At 44.9% G+C, this 20,627-nt stretch overlaps 2 protein-coding genes and 1 pseudogene across 4 annotated transcripts; 2 read left to right on the top strand and 1 right to left on the bottom strand.

Moving 5' to 3' along the window:
* Positions 1–5,860: 5,860 nt before the first annotated feature.
* On the top strand, positions 5,861–8,223 carry LOC125531673 (chaperone protein ClpB1-like). The gene is made up of 6 exons (XM_087535853.1): positions 5,861–6,614; positions 6,713–6,843; positions 6,933–7,270; positions 7,349–7,619; positions 7,695–7,892; positions 8,023–8,223. Exons 1-6 carry the CDS (start codon positions 5,861–5,863, stop codon positions 8,221–8,223), a joined length of 1,893 nt encoding a protein of 630 aa, XP_087391979.1.
* Positions 8,224–11,249: 3,026 nt separating this feature from the next.
* LOC147957356 (uncharacterized) lies at positions 11,250–12,644 on the top strand (annotated as a pseudogene).
* A 1,249-nt stretch (positions 12,645–13,893) lies between these two features.
* Positions 13,894–15,899, bottom strand: LOC125523615 (protein SRG1-like). Of its 3 annotated transcripts, none has more exons than XM_048688636.2 (5): positions 15,766–15,899; positions 15,290–15,554; positions 14,949–15,208; positions 14,532–14,862; positions 13,894–14,296 (listed from the first exon to the last, which is right to left on the bottom strand). In XM_048688636.2, the coding sequence occupies exons 2-5, from the start codon at positions 15,524–15,526 to the stop codon at positions 14,054–14,056; spliced, it is 1,071 nt and encodes a 356-aa protein (XP_048544593.2). In that variant the 5' UTR covers positions 15,527–15,554; positions 15,766–15,899; the 3' UTR covers positions 13,894–14,053. The 3 variants fall into 3 exon arrangements, with proteins under 3 accessions (XP_048544593.2, XP_048544594.2, XP_087390930.1); XM_048688637.2 differs by having other exon boundaries at positions 15,796–15,893; XM_087534804.1 differs by lacking the exon at positions 15,766–15,899 and adding an exon at positions 15,655–15,759.
* Between the last annotated feature and the right edge of the window lie 4,728 nt (positions 15,900–20,627).

The raw sequence follows: 20,627 nt of genomic DNA, 5'->3' as shown, positions 1-20,627 counted from the left end.
TGCCAGAATATGTAGGAAATATCGAGTGCCCCGGATTTGTGTGTTGAGTATCCTGGTAGTTGTGTTTTATCGATTTTCAATTAATGTTTTAACTATGAACATAGGAAATGTCTGACGACAAAAATGATTTCGGTATTTGCAAATACTGCGAAGACGAGCGCGGCCTGTGCGACGGAATCTTCCTAGATGATGATAGGCGCTTCAGCATCAAGCTGGACGAGAATTTTGAAGTGGATACAGTAATTCACAACGACCAGTCTTTTTTCGTAATTAAGCATGACATCTGCTTCATTTGCTTCAACTTATATATTTTTACTATTCTACTAGCGTATCCCCTGCCATGCAAGAGTTTTTGTATTGTATAAGATAGGTTTCAGTCATACTATGGAGGTAAAGAAAGTTTATTTGAAGACCGAGCATGGTTATATTTTCCACACAAAATTATACAATTCAGACGACTACACCTATTTTGGATGCAAAACATGGCGAGCACTATGCAAGACTTATGCATTTCAGCCTGATATGGTTATCACCTTTGATATTCGTCCGGAAGATGATATTGAAGGTAATACCGACATCTGGGTCGATGTGCAGACGCCTCCAGTTACACCAAAATGTAAGTTTCTCAACCATATTTATGTCTTTGATATTGTTTATTCAAAAATAGTTGACAACTAATTTGTATTGTCATCTTATTTCGGTGCAAGCAAACATGTCCAGCGCTTGGTAGACAGGACCTACTACTGTTCCGGGGCTGAACTAAACTGCGAGGAGCTAAGTCATTATGTTTCATGGCTTGAGGATCTTGATACCGTCAAGACAAATTTTCTTCCTGGACTTAGAAATCTTAGTACTGAAAACGTGCGACCAATAGTGTTCATCATGAACTATGGTCACATCTATTTAGGAAGGATGGTAAGATTTTTACTATTTGTCCTCAGTGCATCTTTTCCATACATTATTTATGAAGCTAAACTTCATTGCTAAGTATGTGACCATACGATGTTCTTCAACAGGGACTCCCGATGAATGTTGTGCCTTATGGGATCGAGACTAAAGGTACCATGAGTATTATTAGCTTATGGCCAGGATATCCTACATGTTACTTTAGTGCACTCAAGATCAGCGATGAATGCTTAATAGTGCAAGACTGGACCAGATATGTGATGGGGGAGCGCAGACAAGTACTAGGGGGCAGCAAACAGATGTGCTACCCAAAATTAGGAGACAGATTCATCTGCATGCTCCAACTTGATCAAGGAGGAGAGCTACACATGTTTTATGTTGTTTTACCTAAGAGAGAGCAGCAGGAGTGATTAGCTAGAAATGAGTTTGAGGATGATGATATGCTACACTATCACTTATAAAATAGCTAGTGTTGGTGGTAACGACTGATGATTATTATTAGCTAGTGTTAGTGGTGATTAAATAAATATTGTTGGTGCTAATGATTATGATGATGATTAAATAGCTTGTGCTGGCGGATTAGATTGAAGTGGAGGCAACATGTGGTGCACATCGAAAGTACTACTAGTCCAAACTAGATCAAGTTTAGATTAGTAGTATACTTTTGACATGCACCACATATTGCCTCCACTTGAACCTAATCCACCTTCATTTGACACACTGTTATGGACATAATGATGTAAACCTCATAACTGTATTGTACCAATATTTGTACGATGGCGCATAAATACACTAAAAATAAAAAAAGCAATACTAGTAGCGATGGAAAGAAAACACGCTGCCAGTAGTTACATTAGCAGCAGCGTGGGAGTGAACAAGCGCTGCAGCTATTTGTCCTAGCAGTAGCGCGTGCGGCACGCGTTACTGCTAAGCAATAGCTGTAGCGCCTTATTAGTAGCGCGCCTACCCGCGCTACTAGTGAGCACCGAACCAGCGCTACTGCTAGGGTTTTCCCTAGTAGTGTACATACCCTTGTAGATCGCTAAGCGGAAGCGTTACTAGAACGCGGATGAGGTAGTCGTACTCGTAGCGATTCAGATCGCGGTCGATTCCGATCTAAGCGCCGAACAACGGCCCTCCGCGTTCAACACACGTGCAGCCCGGTGACGTCTCCCATGCCTTGATCCAGCAAGGAGAGAGGGAGAGGTTGGGGAAGACTCCGTACAGCAATAACACGACAGCGTGGTGGTGGTGGAGGAGCGCGGTACTCCAGCAGGGCTTCGCCAAGCACTACGAGAGACGAGGAGGGAGAGAGGTAGGGCTGCGCCTTGGGAGAGAGAGACTCGTGTGTTGTGCAGCCCCAAAACCTCCACTATATATAGGGGCAAGGGCAAGGGGAGGCGCCCTAGGGTTTCCCCTAGGGGGGGGCGGCTAGGGCAGATGGGATCTCCCCCTTGGGTGACTTGGCCCCCAAGCCAGGAGGTGGGAACCCTAGATGGGGCGCCCCAAACCCCCTGGTCACATGGGAATAGGTGAGGGGGGCGCACAGTCCCTTAGTGGGCTGGTTTGCCCCCTTCCCTTGGCCCATGAAGCCCCCCAACACTTGCCGGGCTCCCGAAACACCTTTCGGTCATGCTGGTCATCACCCGGTACCTCCGGAACACTTCCGGACTCCAAAACCCTTCGTCCAATATATCAATCTTCACCTTCGGACCATTCCGAAACTCCTCGTGACGTCCGGAATCTCATCCGGGACTCCGAACAACATTCGGTAACCGCGTACATACTTTCCCTATAACCCTAGCGTCATCGAACCTTAAGTGTGTAGACCCTACGGGCTCGGGAATAATGCAGACATGACCGAGACATCTCTCTGGTCAATAACCAACAGCGGGATCTGGATACCCATGTTGGCTCCCACATGTTCCATGATGATCTCATCGGATGAACCATGATGTCAAGGATTCAGTCAATCCCGTATACAATTCCCTTTGTCTACCGGTATAGTACTTGCCCGGGATTCGATCGTGGGTATCTCGATACCTTGTTTAATCTCGTTACCGGCAAGTCTCTTTACTCGTTCTGTAACACATCATCCCGTGATCAACTCCTTGGTCACATTGTGCATATTATGATGATGTCCTACCGAGTGGGCCCAGAGATACCTCTCCGTTTACACGGAGTGACAAATCCCAGTCTCGATTCGTGCCAACCAAACAGACACTTTTGGAGACACCCGTAGTACACCTTTATAGCCACCCAGTTATATTGTGGCGTTTGGTACACCCAAAGCATTCCTTCGGTATCCGGGTGTTGCACAATCTCATGGTCTAAGGAAATGATACTTGACATTAGAAAAGCTTTAGCAGACGAACTATACGATCTTGTGCTAGGCTTAAGATTGGGTCTTGTCCATCACATCATTCTCCTAATGATGTGATCCCGTTATCAATGACATCCAATGTCCATGGTCAGGAAACCATGACCATCTATTGATCAACGAGCTAGTCAACTAGAGGCTTACTAGGGACATGTTGTGGTCTATGTATTCACACATGTATTACGGTTTCCGGTTAATACAATTATAGCATGAACAATAGACAATTATCATGAACAAGGAAATACTATAATAACCATTTTATTATTGCCTCTAGGGCATATTTCCAACAGCCGTCGCCCGGGCCAGGCAAGCTGCCGCCCGCCGCAGTCCGTGACAGGGCTGCCTGACGCTCCGCAGTCGCCGTCGCCCGTGACAGGGCCAGCCATCGCAGTCGCCACCAGATCTGTCACGCCTCCGCACGCGCAAGGGCTCCACACCACCCGTGAGACGCGGGAGAGAGGAGAATCCCCGCCACTGTCATCGGCCACAGGCGCATCTCGGCGGCGGCAGGGTGAGGAAGGTGGATTCGGGAGCGGGGGCGGCTAGGGCTGGTGACCCGCCCGAGTCGCCCAAGCGGGAGTGACGCGGGGGTCGAGAGAGGAGGAGTAAGTTCTTGGTCGTGGGGTCAGGTACACCATGGACTAACCTGTTCGAATATTTATCCTTCAATTGTGACACGCATGCAATTATCTTTTTTTTTAAAGCAGACGACCTTGGTTGGTTCTTTTGAGCCGCACCGAGGCCAATCCTTCCCCACAATAGCAAAATGGGCCTAGACGTACATGCATCAGAAATGATACATGGATGCAGGCCTTCCGCACTCATATATTGGCTACTTCCGACATTTCTGAATATAAGACCTTTTAGAGATTTTAATAGAAACTACATACGGATGTAACGCATTTTAGAGTGTAGATTCATTCATTTTACTTTGTATGTACTCTATATTGAAATCTTAAAAACCCTTATGGACAGGTTAAAAGACGCTATGCTACCCCCCGTTCTGAAGGCATCGCGCGCGCAAACCATCGTGGACCGAACGATTTGTTTACTGTGGCTCTGCTTTGGCTGTTGGCAGCCAGCCAACCGTCCGTTTTTTTTACGTTCGTTGTAGCTTTATGAGTGGATGGCAGGTGGACCTCGTTGCCTGTTGCGTCCAGAGAATGAGGTGGGTTTCGCCTCGTTTTGGACAGCTTGTTGCTTGCGCGTTATGAACAACGGAAGAATCAGAGTAGGGTGACCGAGATGCTTTTGGCTGGTGCTGGCAAAACTAAGCAAAGAGTCACCGATTCTTCTTGTAAATAAGAAATAAGTTTCATGGGGCCTATGGATCCTTAGCAATGCATGCAATTGTTGTTCACCGGAAAACACAATTTCCTTTTCTTTTTTTAGAGCTAGGGCATGAAATGGAGTCAGCGAATAAACCTGATTCATTAATAACTCAATTTACAGACACAAAATAAAAGAAAACCATTGCCTTAGCATCTTCTAGACCTTTTCTAGAACGATCAAAAAAAAGGAACATGGGAAGTATTGGGATACTCTACCCTATTTTTTCTTGGGGACAATGAATTCGTCTAGACTCCTGGTAGAGTCTGGAAGACCATGAATAAATTGGAAAGAAGCATAAAGTAATTAGATGTAATTGTTTCACTATTGGGAAAAGGCTTATAAGTGGGGTCACAATAGTGGCGGACATAGCTTGGGCACCGCCAGAACTATTTTGGGAAAGTTCTAGTGGCGGGTGAAAAAGGCGCATGCCACTGCTAAATGCTCAGCAATGGCGGGCAATAGTCGTCACCCGGTGCAAAGTGTCAAGTTTTGAAAAGTGATGGTTTTCCGAGAGTTATGACGTGAAAGTGGTGGTTTTATGCATTTTACTTGTCAATCCCAGAATACCCAGATCATGCGAAACTACCCTATGAAGAATAACACAGAAAGATTGAGAACAACGCCATACTATGCCCTAGTACATCTAAGCTCCGCAACAACGACCTCAAGAGGTAGAACAGTGCAAATCATCGCCGTTGCCTAGTCCACAATGGACAAAGGCTTTCACCCGAAACCCAGACACAAAAGGAACACCACGATGGCGTTCAAGAAGAGAGCGGTGCCCACGAGCGTCGACGTCGGCGGCGGCGACAAAGCACTGAGCTTTCCCTCAGCATCCCTCTCATGCTAGCACGAGGACTTTAGGAGAAGCGCGATAAGTTCAGATCCCTAGATTTGGATCCCACCGCGAGAGATAGAGAGTGCGCTCGAGCTACCCGCCGCTATATCTCTCGTCGCCCACATGAAAGAGACATAGCCACCACTGTCCCGTGATGCCTGCGGGAGAGTCACCCATGCTAGGGGACTACAAAACTCTCAGTCAAATTGCCTACCTAAAAGCGACGCACCGATTTTTTTTTCATACTAATGAATCCAGGGCACCAATAATAAGAGTCCAGGTCGTTTGGAGTCGTGCGCACGTACAGAACCCTATCTGTCTGTGCGTAGGGTGCAATATATCGATCGAATCCAACAGAACAATTCTTCTTCCGCGGCTGCTCTTTCTTCTTCGGCACGTCAAACATGTTGCGGAAGGACGAGGTGGCCGCGATCCTCTCCGGCGCAGCTTTCGTCTGGTCTGCGTGGAAGTTATACAACGTAGACGCCGATCTGTTGCCTCGGTTCCCCTTCAGACTCACCATCTTGGACGCCAACAGTGTTGATCCGGTCATCGGCCGCGACAACGAGATCGACCGCGTCATCTGCATCCTCTGCCGCCGGACCAAGAACTGTGCCGCACTCGTCGGAGCCGCGGGAGTCGGCAAGACCGCCATCGTCGAGGGCCTCGCCCGACGCATCGCCGCCGGGACCGTCCCTGACCTTCTCCTTGGAGCGCGCGTCGCGGTGCTCGATGTCGGGGCGATGATCGCCGGGACCTCGTTGCGCGGCCAGTTCGAGCAGCGCTTGAAGGAGGCCATCAAGCAGGCCGAGGACGAAGGCGGTAAACTGATCCTCTTCATCGACGAGATGCACATGCTTATTGGCGCAGGCGATGGGAGCGGCACCGCCGACGCCGCTAACATCCTCAAGCCGGCGTTAGCCCGAGGCCGCCTCCGTTGCGTCGGTGCTACCACCTCTCAGGAGTACTACAGGTACATTGAGCAGGATGCGGCGCTTGAGCGCCGGTTCCAGAAGGTCGAAGTCGGAGAGCCGAGCATGCAAACCACTCTTGCCATCCTGCAGGGGCTGAAGCAGAAGTACCAAGAGCACCATGGCTTGAAAATCGACGACGAGGCTCTTGTTGCTGCTGTAGAGCTCGCTGCCCGTTATATTACCGGTACGTACGCTCATGAAATCATTGAGAATTGGTTTGATTTACTCTTTTAAATTGGTGCACCTTGAAGAAAATTATGGACCTCTTTTTCTTCGTTCCAGGTCGCAAATTCCCTGATAAAGCAATTGATCTCATGGACGAGGCATGCACTACGGTAAAGTTGCGTGCCAGCAAACAAAGAGAAACAAACGCACCTGGGGAGGTACTGGTTGGTCAAGGCCATGTCACAGAGGTCATTCCTAATCACATGTCTTACCTAGCTTCTACTATTTCATTATTATTATTCTCTTCTTAATTACCATTTTCTAATATTGTTTGAAGATTGTGAGCCGGTGGACTGGAATTCCCATCACTACACTTGATCAAGAGGAGGAGAAACTGACTCATCTAATAGATAGGCTCCATGAGCGAGTTGTTGGTCAGAATGAAGCGGTTAGTTTGGTTGCACAAGCAGTGCTACGTTCTAGGGTTGGCATTGATAAATCTGGTCAACCAATATGTTCTTTCCTCTTTTTGGGCTCGATTGGTGTTGGAAAGACGGAACTTGCTAAAGCTCTTGCCGAGAAGCTATTTAACAATGAAAAAATGTTAGTTTGTTTTGACATGTCTGAATATGCTAAGAGTGGATCTTTGTCGCGTCTCATTGGAGGACCTCGAAGGTTTGACTTGTAAACTTGTTGTAAGTGTTTTTTTACGCTTCATCATCATGTCTCACCTTTTCATTGGACTTCCTAAAGCTATGAAGAAGAGGGACAACTCACCGAGATAGTCAGGCGCCGGCCATATAGTGTTATCCTTTTTAAGGAGATGGATAAGGCAAACCCTTCGATACTCAAGCTTTTTGTTCAACTCCTCAATGATGGTATGTTGGTTGATGGCAAAGGAAGAGACGTAGATTTCAAGAATACAATCATTATTATGAGTTCAAATCTAGGATCAGAGCACCTATCTGCTGAAGTGGGAGGAGAAAACACAATGGAAAGTGCATGTGATCTTCTCATGAAACAGGTATGCGAATCAATCGCAAACGGTCCCTTGTAATGTCCTCAGTGATTGATCATCATACAATACTTGTTTGTGCAGGTTGAGAAACGTTTCAAGCCTGATCTTATGAACAGATTGAGCGAGATTGTGATATTTGAACCGCTTTCACACCATGAACTGACGGAAATTTTGAAAATCCAAATGAAGAGTATTGTCGCTATGATGGCCAAGAAGCTTATTTCTCTATCTGTGGCAGATGCCGCGTTGGAAGTCATTTTGTCAGAATCACACAACAAGGTAAGCACAGCTTCATACCACAATCACCGTACGAGAAAGACATAATATCTATTTTTTAATAGGAAAATATTTATTTGAGTATTTGTTAGTATGACTTGTTAATCCATGCATCCTTCTTGGATGCTCATAGGTGAACGGTGCGAGGCCTATAAAGATGTGGGTACGAAAGCATGTGACGACAATTCTTTCAAATATGTTGATCAATGGAGAAGCATGTAAAGGCTCAACGATTTCCATAGATGCTAGTGACGATAAGAGAGAGTTGAAGTACCGAGTATTGAAGAAGCAGGAGATGGCAGATCCATTAGGCCTGCTCCAAGTTATGCTGTAAACGTCAGTTCAAGAAAAAAAATTAGATGACAAGGAAGATGAACTTGCATATACTTGTAGTTTCGCAAAAGAAAAAGACTTGCATATACTTATATATAGCGGGAGCTGATATATGGGCTGTCAGTGATTTACATAGGTTTATATGTAACATGACTTTGCTATCTTCCGATCGTTCTGAAATATATATAGCATCAGATCCGAACGATCGCTTGCATGCATGCCGATGCTAGCGCGGTAACTTGTTTGCATGGGTGTCTAGGAGTAGCCACAGTTTAATTAGAAGGGCCTAATTACATGCATGTGTAGAGAAAAAAAGTGATGATGTCAGCCTAGATTCTTTTTAAAATTAAAATTTAAAAATGTTGTGTAGGTTAAACCATCGACCCGATTGGGAGATTGTTTTCAGATAAAGGATTTACCACGAGGAGACTTTCAAAAGTAGATCTCATGTTGCTATGTTTCGACGACTTTTTTGTAAAATGTTATCATGCTTGTGCTACGTAAATTATCATCTTTGTGTTATATAAGTTGTCATGTAGCTAATAATGTCATTCTAGATTCTTCTATTTTGAGATTTCAAAATGTTTTGTAGCTCAAACCATATGCTCGATCGAAAAGATGTTTTCACATAAAAAAATCATCGCGGCGAGACCTTCAAAACTAGATCTCGTGTTGGTATGTTTTGATAATTTTTTGGTCAAAAAGTTACCAGCCTGCCTAAAGTATTTCTCCCCTAAGTCAAAGTCATGTTGTTTTGTACGTAAGTAATCAGGTCTGTGGTGCGTAAAATTACCACACTATTATGGACCAACTTACGGGCTGATTGGCGTATATTGGTTGAAAATTAGGCAGTAGGAGAGATACTTTTGGCCATTTGTGGTGGGCAATCTTTAGCTAAAGTTTCTTCTTCTCTTCATATGAATTTTTGAGGCGCCCATGATGCCCTATACCGCGTTGTAAATTTTGAGGTGCATTCCTTAATTAGCTAAAGCTTCTTCTTTCTTGATATAGGGCATCATTCCTCCTGAGATTGCGTATATCCAGTGACTTTGAGTGTTGAATAAAGAACTATATAGTCATACTCCTAAAGCACCTACCACATGATGTATGTGGTAAGCAATCTCAAAACAAACAAAAAGAACTCCTAATAAAGCATCTAAAAAAGTGGGCGTCTAAAAAAAGGTGGGAGGAGAGAGTCCGGTAGTTAAGTTTTGTCTCTCAAAGAACATCAGGAGGAGTTTTGTCTCTTCAGAAAAATCCTAAAATCTAAAAAGTGCATATGCACTATTTGGGAGAACCGAGCGGCCAGCTCCTGGCCACTCGCTTCCGCGCGTACGTAGTCCAGGTGCCACCTGGTCTGAATTATATGGACTGGTTTTGGACTGTTGTGGGCCAGGGAATATAATTAGAAGGAAAAGTAGCCCGTGATGTCCATTCTCTCTCTTCGCATGTGACTGATTTAACTACCTTTCACAAAAATTAAAAAAAATCCATACCTTTCAAACCGTGCGTTGGAATTCAGATCCGTTTTCACCGTTGAAATCCTCACGTCGAGGTCTTTGAAACTAGATCCCGCATGGAAAAGTTTCGATGAAATTTTTTTGATGCCAACTTTTATGCTATATGGTGCAACTTTAGTAATGCGTTGTGCAACTTTAGTACTACATGGTGCAACTTTTTTCAAAACAAAATTTTGGAGCTGCGAATCCAACTTCTTATGTGGTTGCAACCTAGCAACCATGACAACCTGATTTGCAACTAGTCTACTGCCCTGGCCAACTACCTAGTAATAGATGTGCAGTGCAACCATCCTCCCTGCTTGTGGACGTCTAGTTTTTCACTATTGGCACACCCTGCCCCACCTCTCTTACTAGCAATGTGTGCAACTTAGTCTGTTGTTCAAGCCAACTGCCTATTTAGTCGATGTGCAACCAATACCCCTTCCTACTTGTGGATATGTAGTTTCAGTTGGCGGGGGCAACTAACGGAGTTGCACATATTCTGCTAGGCAGTTGGCCAGAGAAACATACAAAGTTGCACATCTCACAGACTAGGATAGTTGGATGATGTAAATTTCACATTCATGAGGATAGTGAAAACACGCATATAGACAAGGCGCTAAAAATTCAAATCTTACTAGCAGGGGTGGTTTGGAACGGTGCCAGTAGGAAAAACTACACATCCATGAGGGTACGATGGTAAGTTGCACATCACTGTTAGACAATTGGTCATTGTAGTATCCGAAGTTGCACGTCCACTAGTAGGCAGTTGACCAATGCATCAATTGAAAGCAAATTCACGGGCCGGGGAAAGTTGCACATCAATTACTAGGCAGTTGGCCTGAGCAACAAACGAAGTCGTACATCTCAATGGAAGGGGTAGTTTGGGGTGGAGGTGACATCAGTGAAAATTGCACTCCCACGGGATAGGCGGAAGGTTGCACATCCACTATTAGTTAGTTGCACATTGACTGCTAGCCAGTTGCACAAAACAGGGGCTAAATTGCACACAAAAAATTCTTCGAAACATATCCATGAGGTATCTAGTTTCGAAGAGCACGTCGCGAGGGTTCAAATGGTGAAAGCGGATCTTAATTCTGATACGTGGTTAGAAAGTTATGACTTTTTAAATTTTGTTAATCACGAATTAAATGGTACAAATCAATCCACACTCATGCAAATCAAAAAGCGAAAGACAGCCGAATGCATGTGTATTATTTTAATATGCATGTTGGTGGGATGTTGTGATCAAGTTGAGACCAGAAAAAATATTTCGCAATCAAGTGAAGGAACAAGTACTTTTCAAAAAAGGCTGGCCGCTACGGAGCGCTAGCCAGCCACCGGCTGCTGGCTAGACGTGTCCCAGAAAAATATCATGGGAAGTTTTTTTTTTGTTTGCGGGATATCATGGGGAGTTTTAACGGCGGTGGTGCTGGATACATTTGTCCCTAGAAGTACTTTCTTTTATTGAAATTTCTTTTTAAGGGAATTTTCTATTGAAATCTCTGTCCGTGAAAGTTAACGCTCACAAGTTGGGTACGGCGCGCGCCGGCCCTAGCTTCTAGCGAAGATCAATGGAGACGCTGCCGGAGGACGTGGTCGCGGAGATCCTGGTGCGCGTGGCGGGCGTCGCCGCGCTCTTCCGCTGCGCCGCGACGTGCAAGCGGTGGCGCCGCCTCATCGCCGACGCCTCTTTCCTCTTCCGCCGCTGGCCGGAGGGCGTGCCCCACCCGTCCTTCCTTCTTGGCTTCCTCGTCACACAACCGCCCCGTGAAGAACGACCAGCAAGAATCATCTCTGGGCCCGCGCCGTCGTTCGCCCTGGCACCATGGTCCCCCCTCGGAGACCGCTACCGCTTACTCCGGCATGGCATCGGCGGCCTCCCCAAGGATGGTAGTTTCCACGCGGTGCCGCTCACCTCGCGTCGTGGCCTTCTTCTCGACCACATCGTCCCACTCGTCCGCCCCAACAATTTGACCGAGAGAAACTTGAGTCTGGCAGTGTTCGATCCGCTTGCCGGCGTAGGAAACCTGCTGCCCCCGCTGAGGTACAATGGGAATTTCACAATGGAAGGATACACCTTCCTAACCGATCTGGATTGCTGCTCCGACAAACGGCGATGGCCAATCTACTCGGTGTCCTTCAAAGTGCTTATCATCAGTGTCGACAAAGGTCAGCCAGGGTACAATCTCCATGTGTTCACGTCGGCTGAGTGGAGCTGGGGCACGCCTACAAAGTTCTTTGACACTCTGGAGCACGGCGTGCATGTGGCGCCCCAGCAGGCCAGCGCCGTCGTGTACCGAGGCACTGCACACTGGCTTTTCAGGGAGAGACAAGCTTTTACACGCTCAACGTGTGCGCTAAGACTGCTAACATGTCCTTAACAAGGCTCCCAATCACCCCGAACCACCATGACCTCAATTTGTACAGCAAACCAATGCTTAGCGTCACCAATGACGGGACGCTATCATTGCTTCGCTTGTATAGGAAATGCACCATGCTGGAGATCTGGACATGTCAAGGTGATAACAAGAGCGAAGATGGCACTGCAGACCGCTGGAACCGCACAAAGATGATCAAGCTAAAACGACCCAACCAAAGTAAGATCGGCCTTGTGCAATGCGTGTGTGTGGGCGAGATGACCGGCAAACTGCTGGTCAATGACAATCAAGGTTGTGCGTACATTGTAGATCTTCAAACTGGTGTGGTGGAGACGGTCACCGAGTGGTTTCACGGCGGTGTCCAGAGTGCTATACCGTGTGAGATAGATTGGCCTGCCTACTTCATTTCTAAGTTGGCTGGTGGCAGGATCAAGCGGACTAAACTGGGAGGAGCTATGCAGAAAATTACGAAATCTTTCTGGGGACTAGTAGTTGTGTCAGTAATCTTTGGACCAATTGCTATGAGGTGGGCTTGGGCCTAGTAGGAGCTACAAGAATCTTAGGTTTTGTGTGGCAGACTTTGTGAACACCTAAGTTAATATATTACTTATGGGCGCATTGGCTACGACACTCACTATAAAGATGCATCATCAAGGCAAGCAACAAACTTTTCCATTGACTTTTTTCATCAGATTAACAGGATGGAATTGCCATATTCAGATCAATTGCCTCCGCATTATGTCTTCTGTTTTGATATGTGTTTATCAAGACTGCTTTGTGTGCTTGCTGAACCATGGATGTTCTATATTGAACAAATCGTAATGATGTTTTCAATGGGCGTTTAAGTTATATGCATATCCAGTTCTCCAGTATCTAAGAAGTGAAGTTTCAGTTTTTGTAGATTAAGTATACAGTTAATTGTGATAATAACTCATAGTTCAACTGAACCTGCATGCTATAACACTATATCCCGCATGCTGCTTAATTTGTTCATTATTTCATGAGTGAAGTGCATCCTAGGTCCTTGAACTATTTTTAAGGTGTCACATAGGTCCTTAAACTATGAAAAGTGCCATATAGGTCCTCAGAAATCCTTGAAGTGTAATAAGTGTGTATATATGTGACACCTTTGAAATAGTTCAAGGACCTACGTGACACCTTCGAAATAGTTTGAGGACCAGAATGGCACACATATTGCACCTTGAGGACCTAGATGACGACTTTCATAGTTCGAGGACCTATGTGACACCTCTGAAATAGTTCGAGGACCTATGATGCACTTCACTCTTATTTCATCGCTAAAGTAGAGATCAAGATAAAACTTGTAGTACTACTTGACTATGAGACAAGCATGGCCGAGTAAGCATTTGCAAGGTCCATCAAATTTCAAATATGAAAAATGACTCAATAGCCGCCAAGCCATGGATGAATTATTCGGTAATTAAAAATTACCACCAGAAGAAAATTTACCCTTCCCAAAGGATGGATGCATCTCTCGGGTCGCCATGCATCGATTTACCAGCAAATACTCCACACACTTAAATCCAAGCGGATGGCCAACTTGAAATATACTATCTAGAGCTAACAACAATATTACAAGAGACTCAGGGACGCGGCTTGAGAGTTTCATAAGGAAATAATTTTTCTAATCAGTCAATCAAAAGCTCTTTGTTGTTGCAGGGGTCAGTCAGCTAATTGGCTTGGATCTGTTTCAACTTAATTATTGACAACTGAAGCACATGACCAGCAATCCAGCATCACAAAGTTTTCATTTAGAACACATTAGTAATGTATAACTTTATTTTCTTATTAGCATGTAAAACATGCAAAAACATGAAATGACATGTGTTGTTGAACAAACGGAGTACTTAATACAAGTAACATTTAGAAATACACAATACAAACATTGGTCATAATTTGATTACATTTTTCCATGATAGATACCACATAGTTATATCTGCAGTGTATCAATAACCATCGTTCCCTGAGAGAAATGTTCATACAGCCCGGCAATGTAGTCCTTGACCTTCACTTTCATGTACAATGCTGGTCTCTTCTCATCGATCAGCTGAGCCGATGGCTCAATTTCTCTCTCATGGTCAACAGAATAGTCTAGAGCCACTGATAGCCTCTCTTTCTTTGCATTTGTCACGACCCTATGCACAGGGCTCTTGAAGAAGCCGTTGCTCATTATCTATGAAACAAAACATTTAACTCAATCAGCCCAAGACCTTAGAAACTTTTGACAAAATGATTATTTTATCCGAAAACCCTGGCATTTAATTTTGATTGTTGTGTTCCATTATGAATATGCTAGCAAAGGCTATAAATTTGTTATACCATGGAAGTATTTTTCATGGAAAACTCAAACAGTAAGGTTCTGACCTGACCATACAAAATAGTACTGCTAGTTTATAAAAAAAACGCACCTCAGTCTGATCTCCTATAATGACCAACAGTGTGTGAGGTACGATCGGTACATCCCACCACACCCCATCTCTTAGAACTTGCAGGCCACCGACGCTGTCATCGACCATGAGAAGTGTAAGAACGGTTCCATCACAGTGAGGCTTGAGACCAAATACAAGCTCTGGCCTTGGACACTCCGGGTAGTAGCTGCATCTCACGTTAGTTTCAGCCTTCTCCCCGAGCTGGTCCACAAAGTAGTCGTCATCATGAAGCTGCAGCAGCTTCGCCATTGCCCGGAGCAGATTGTCCTTCACTCCCCCACATTTTATCGTGAAGTTGTGCAGAATATCCCTGCAAAGACAACAATATATGAGCTTATGATACTTAAACCCCAAGCCTGGAAATTTGGAAAGTGATATCTCTGATCAATAGGTGACCTGAAGTTTTCAGGATGTGTTGGCCAGAGGGCGATGCGTCGCTCGTCCTCGGGCTCTACCTTGAGGTAGAGGCGGTCAGACCAGTCCAGGATCTGGTCCGGCGACCTCACCTGGTCATTCCCGTACCCCTCAAACTGGAACTCCTCACCGCCGATTAGGTTGGTGTACCTCTTCTTGTCTTCAAGTGGCCGCTTGAAAAACTCTCTCGAAGCAATCATCATGTCGTCCATAATGGTGGTTTCTACACCATGGTTACTGAGCTGCATGCAGGCACATACATATAGGCAAGATGAATATGAACGTTTGATCTTGTACTAAAATTGTGGAGTACTACTAAGTACCAGGAAGAGGCCCCATGACTCGAGCGCTGCTCGAAGCTTCGATGCCTCATCAGTGGCTGCACCATCCTCCGTGAAAAGGCAGCAGAGGTCAATGACAGGGATAGGTGCTGCGATGGCTGTGGCGAGCTGCTGGTCGTGGTGCCCGCGCACCACGTACTGGGCTGGCACGTCGGGCTTGCCGAGGACGTTGGCGAGCTCCTGCACCGTCATTGCTCGCTCTTCTCCCATGCTTCCCATAGTTGCACTTGCACGACCTTCACGTATACTGCATGGGTCTTATAGTAAGAGGGAGTACCAAACAGAAGAATCCGAAATGTATTCTGATTACACTTAAAAATCAGATTGATACTGCAAATCTGACATACGTGTAAAATAGGTATGATTTGAACAGTTGCGAGGCAACGTTAAATCTCATGCATTTTCTTGGCTAGCTCATGCATATGAAGCTTAGATCAGGAACTGCCAAACGAAATTACCGGCAATAGTGGGAGAGATCTGAGATGGACCTTTGATCAATCTCCTTGACCAATTCCTCGGGTCAGTACTTGTGCTCTACAACAAGTAATGCAACTTAGATGTGGAAATACCAGAGCATGGAGCTCCGTTTATATAGACTATTGGAGTAACAGGTAGCACCTCTAACAATTGAAGAATATGACAAAAGGACTTCATAGCCGGCCAGCCATGGATTAATTATTGGGTAAATAGAAGATTACCGCCCACAGAAAATCTAGTCTTCCCCATGCACATGCTCATCCCACAGGATCGATGCATCTGGTCACCATGCATCTAACTGCCAGCAAATACTCCACATTTAAGCTAACCCAAGTGGATGGCCAACTTGAAACATACCACCTATGAACTTTGAGGTAACAAATTAAAAATATGACAAATAACTTAGTAGCCGCCTAGCCATAGATTAACTATTCCGTAAATTAAAAACTACCACCAAAGTAAAATTTACCCTTCCTTGAGGATCGATGCATCTGGTCAGTATCTACCAATCTACCACTAAATACTCCCCACTTGCAGCCAAGTGGACTGCCAACTTGAAATATACCGTGTATGTGCCACGAATGAACTTAGAGCTCACAACAATATTGCAAGAGACCCAAGGACGCGACTCGAGAGTTCCGTGAGAAAACTTAATTTCGTATGAACACTTGCTTTGCACGCCGACGTGGAATGAATTCTTCTAATCGGTTGGTCAAGAGCGCTTGGTTGTTGCAGGGGTCAGTCCTATATTCCTGCGGCTGGTTGGCTTAGATCCGTTTCAGTTTAAATATTGACAACTGAAGCCCATGACTACGTCAATTTCAAACTATTTATGCGTCGTCAGCAAGGACGTTGTTAGTGCTAATTATGATTACATCAGCAACTGAAGCACAAGCTGCTGCTACATTGGAGTTAAAGTTTACTTGAGACAAACTTAGCCGCACATTTATGTGCTAATCATCATCTTAATGATTGTAGTTTGAGTGTGTGGTATGTCACACCTCCAGCCTTCCTTTTAAGGTGTGCTAGAACATGAATGCACGTTTTGCCTATCTGAGAAAATTTATCAGGTAGAAAAGTTCGAGAAAGAAATGAACAATTTAAATGATGTTAGGGTTTAAAGCAGTACATATTTTACATGTTTACACAATTCTTTGTAACAATTTTTTGATAAATATGGTAGCATGCACATTTGAATGTTTACACTATATATGCTCCAAATATAAATTATGCAGATGCCACCAATTCCATAGGTTGGATATGGGTAATGATTACAATTCCCTTTCATGCTCAAATTAAAAATGATGAATATCATTCCATGCATAAGTTTTCTATTTAGTCAAACAAGAGCGCGTGGTTGTTGCAGGAGAGCTAACTGGCTTGGCCCCGTTTCAACTTAATTATTGACAGCTGAAACACATGACAACCAATCCATCATCAAATAGTTTTCATTTAGAGCACATTAATAATACATGACTTTATTTTCTTATTAGCATGTGGAACATGCAAATAAATTGAAATGACATGTGTTGTTGAACAAAGTGATTCTTAGCATTTAGAAATACACGATACAAATATTGGTCATAAAATGATCTCTTTTTTTGAAACCCGTGATACCACATATTTATATCTGCAGTGTATCGATAACCATCGTTCCTTGAGAGAAATGTTCATATAGCCAGGCAATGTAGTCCTTGACCTTCACTATCATGTACATGCTGGTCTCTTCCCGTCAATCAACTGTACCGATGGCTGGAGACCCCTCTCGTGGACAACAGAATAGTCTAGAGCCATCGATAGCCTCTCTTTATTTGCATTTGTCACAACCCTATGCATAGGGCTCTTGAAGAACCCATTGCTCATTATCTGTGCAACAAAACATTTAACTTCATCAGCCCTAAACCTTAGAGACTTTGACCAAAAATATTTTACGTTTTAAAATACCTGGCATATAACCTTGATTGTTGTGTTATATATGGATATGCTAGGAAAGACTATAAATTGTTTATAATATGAATGTGTTTTTCATTGAAAACACACGCGGTAACGTTCTAACCTAACCAAAGGAAGTAGTACTTCATTAAAAATGCTCCTTAGTCTGATCTGCTACAATGACCAGCAGTGCGTGAGGTATGATCGGTACATACCACCACGCCCCATATCTTAGATCTTTTCGAAATAGGATTTCACCATGCTTTATAAATAAAGCAACCATCACATCGATACCACAAGTTCAAATGCAGCAAGTAGAGAAATAGTATGTTGTGGCATGATGAGCACAAACACGGCCAAAGAAGGCATTAAGAAATAAGAAAAAAAAGGCCACCAATTGACAAGAGTCTCGAGTTGCCTTCATCGAGGCAAGTTGGCAAACGACATCCGTCATCGCATCTATCATAAGGCCCAACCAATCGCGATATCATTGTTTAGACAATGGGTGCGAGTGCTGCAGGAATGCAAGGAATTTGGAGATTGAGTAAGAGACCTGTCTAAGAAAGACTCGCTCACTGACCATCTTATTGTGTGTCGTCCACAGGGTTCAAGCTAGCGTCGCAAGCCAGAAGAGGTGTCTCCTCCTACCGGCCAAGTTGGCACGGGTTTTAAGGAACCCAGCCAGGTCCAGGGCCTCCCAGTCAAGCCCCAGAGCATCACGGACAAAACTCCAAAGCACTCTCGCCGTCGTGCAAGAGAAGAGAATGTGGGTCCCCATCTCTAGGACATCACAGAGAGGGAACATCCCATTGCCAGGGACATGCCACTTGATCACCTCTTTCCTAGATGGGAGGCGATTCCGCAAAAAAGGTCGAACACATATTTTGATCTTTAGGGGTAAGGGCACTATGCAGAGTGGAAGAGTCCAGGCAATAGATGGTCGCTGACACGGGGCAGGATGTGTCTAGCCGAAGAGAAGTCCCCCGAAAGGGCCAGCTGCCAGCATACAGTGTCCGGATAATCTGTGAGCACCGGCGGGAGGGCCACCCGCAATCTAGCCCACTCTACGGTATCCCTCGGCCCAAATGTCCATAGGAACAAGATGTTCAACTGGCCACCGTAGGCAGCCCTGGAGACCAGTACCATCGGATCCGAGCAGATGGTAAACAAGTTTGGAAACCCCGTACATAGTGGTGTTCCGTCCACCCATGGTTCAAGCCAGAATTGGTTCCCCTCCCCATTTCCAATGGAGAAGGACAACCCCGGGTGGATCTCATGCTTGATCCGCTGGATGGACCTCAAGAATTGGGGTCCCTCCATATGTCCACAAGTAAGCAAGGGCTCACCCTCAGGTATTTTGCTTGAATAAGCTGCAACCATAGACCCCCGTCCTAGGAATGACCGGCCATACCCAACGCAGCATAAGGGCCACGTTCATGCGACGAGATGTCAGAATTCCCATCCCTCCCAAATTCCTTGGCATGCAAATGTGAGGCAACTTTACCATATTATATTTTTATTGGCCATCCATCGCTTGCCACAAGAATTGGGAAAGGTCTTTATCAAACAAGCTATGAACCCCTTCCGGAAAGATATAAAACCCCATCATATACATCGGGAGACAAGAGATGTTGGAATCTATAAGGAAGTTCTTACTCCCCTTGGATGTAGAATGACCGCACCAAGGTTCCACCCTAGATACAGCCCATCCCATAAGCGGGTCGAACTCACTCAAGAGAACCCTCTAGTCAGACAGCGGCATCCCCATGTACATAGCGGGGAAGGAGGACAACGTGCAGTTTAAGTTGTCTACTATCTGCAGTCGCTCGTCCTCCGAGTATCCTAAAACTACCTCCCCGCTCTTATCAAAGTTGATCTTCATATCAGACATGGCCTCGGAAATAGAGTAAGATGAACTTGAGATTGATGATGTTAAGATCAGAGCCCTCGACCATAATCATGGTATCATATGCATAATGAAGGTGGGTGACACAAACCCCAGGGATAAGATGCCCAACCACCCTAGTGATGCGGCTGGCCATCCAAGCTTGTCCAGAATGACCACAAGGGCGTTGACCACAAGGTTGAAGAGAAGAGGGGAAATAGGACCCCCCCCCCCCCCCTGTGTCTTGCCCCACGCTAATATCTAAAGAAGGGACCAACATACCCATTAATATTGATCGATCTGCTGCTAGTCCGAACCAATGGCGTGATCCAGGAGCATCATCGGTCATCAAATCTCCTCAGTTCAAGCACCAACTAGAGGAAGGCCCCGTCTAGACTCTTATATAGGCCTTCTGGAAGTCTAGCTTAAGAAAGACACCTTTATGGCAGTGTATCCTAACCCATGGGCTATTTCATGAAGGGCTAAGATCCCATCATCAGGGACAGAGGAGCAGCTGGCTGACTTTCTGACAAAGCCTTTGGATCGCATCAGGGTCCTCTAGTTGCGTGACAAGATTGGAATGCTCAAGGTAAGGTAGGCGCTACAAGTTTTAGGGGGTGATTGTTAGCAAATAAAACCTTTTTTTGCGGTCATAAAACCTTGTTGCGCGTTGGTAGTTGAGCATGTACAATGGTTGATAAGATAGTTTTATCTTAAGTTTTACATGTAATTTAGAGATAACAAAAAAAATGTCTACAATGAGTCATCTCTTAGCCTTATCTTCAATAACTAGTAATTTCTAAAAAATATGGTGAGCCATATATTGTGGTAAGAGATCATCTCTTGTCTTCTCTTAAATAAGAGAAGACAAGTCTTTTCTTATCAGTTATCTCTCCTCCACCTCATCATTTATCCTACGTGACACTTCTAAAATAGCACCATTGTACATGGCCTTAATCTACCATCACAAGGTATTTTTGTTTCTATGGCAGCGCTTTTATAGGCTGCCATGGCAGTGGTTTTCAG

The sequence above is a fragment of the Triticum urartu genome, chromosome 7A, assembly GCF_056163025.1.
Source record: "Triticum urartu cultivar PI428250 chromosome 7A, HENAU_Tu73, whole genome shotgun sequence".
NCBI lineage: Eukaryota > Viridiplantae > Streptophyta > Magnoliopsida > Poales > Poaceae > Triticum > Triticum urartu.
Note: the sequence above shows the minus strand (reverse complement) of the source record. Positions and strands in the feature narration are given on the sequence as shown.

Bases quoted from the DNA above. Each gene is read 5' to 3' on its own strand.
- LOC125523615 (XM_087534804.1), bottom strand. From the start codon at position 15,704: ATGAGATTTAACGTTGCCTCGCAACTGTTCAAATCATACCTATTTTAC. The intron at 15,209-15,289 runs GTACTTAGTAGT...GCCTGCATGCAG, and splicing joins AGTCATGGGGCCTCTTCCTG to CTCAGTAACCATGGTGTAGA. The intron at 14,297-14,531 runs GTGCGTTTTTTT...TTTGTTTCATAG, and splicing joins TTATAGGAGATCAGACTGAG to ATAATGAGCAACGGCTTCTT.
- LOC125531673 (XM_087535853.1), top strand. From the start codon at position 5,861: ATGTTGCGGAAGGACGAGGTGGCCGCGATCCTCTCCGGCGCAGCTTTC. The intron at 6,844-6,932 runs GTCATTCCTAAT...TATTGTTTGAAG, and splicing joins GTCAAGGCCATGTCACAGAG to ATTGTGAGCCGGTGGACTGG. The intron at 7,271-7,348 runs GTTTGACTTGTA...GACTTCCTAAAG, and splicing joins CTCATTGGAGGACCTCGAAG to CTATGAAGAAGAGGGACAAC.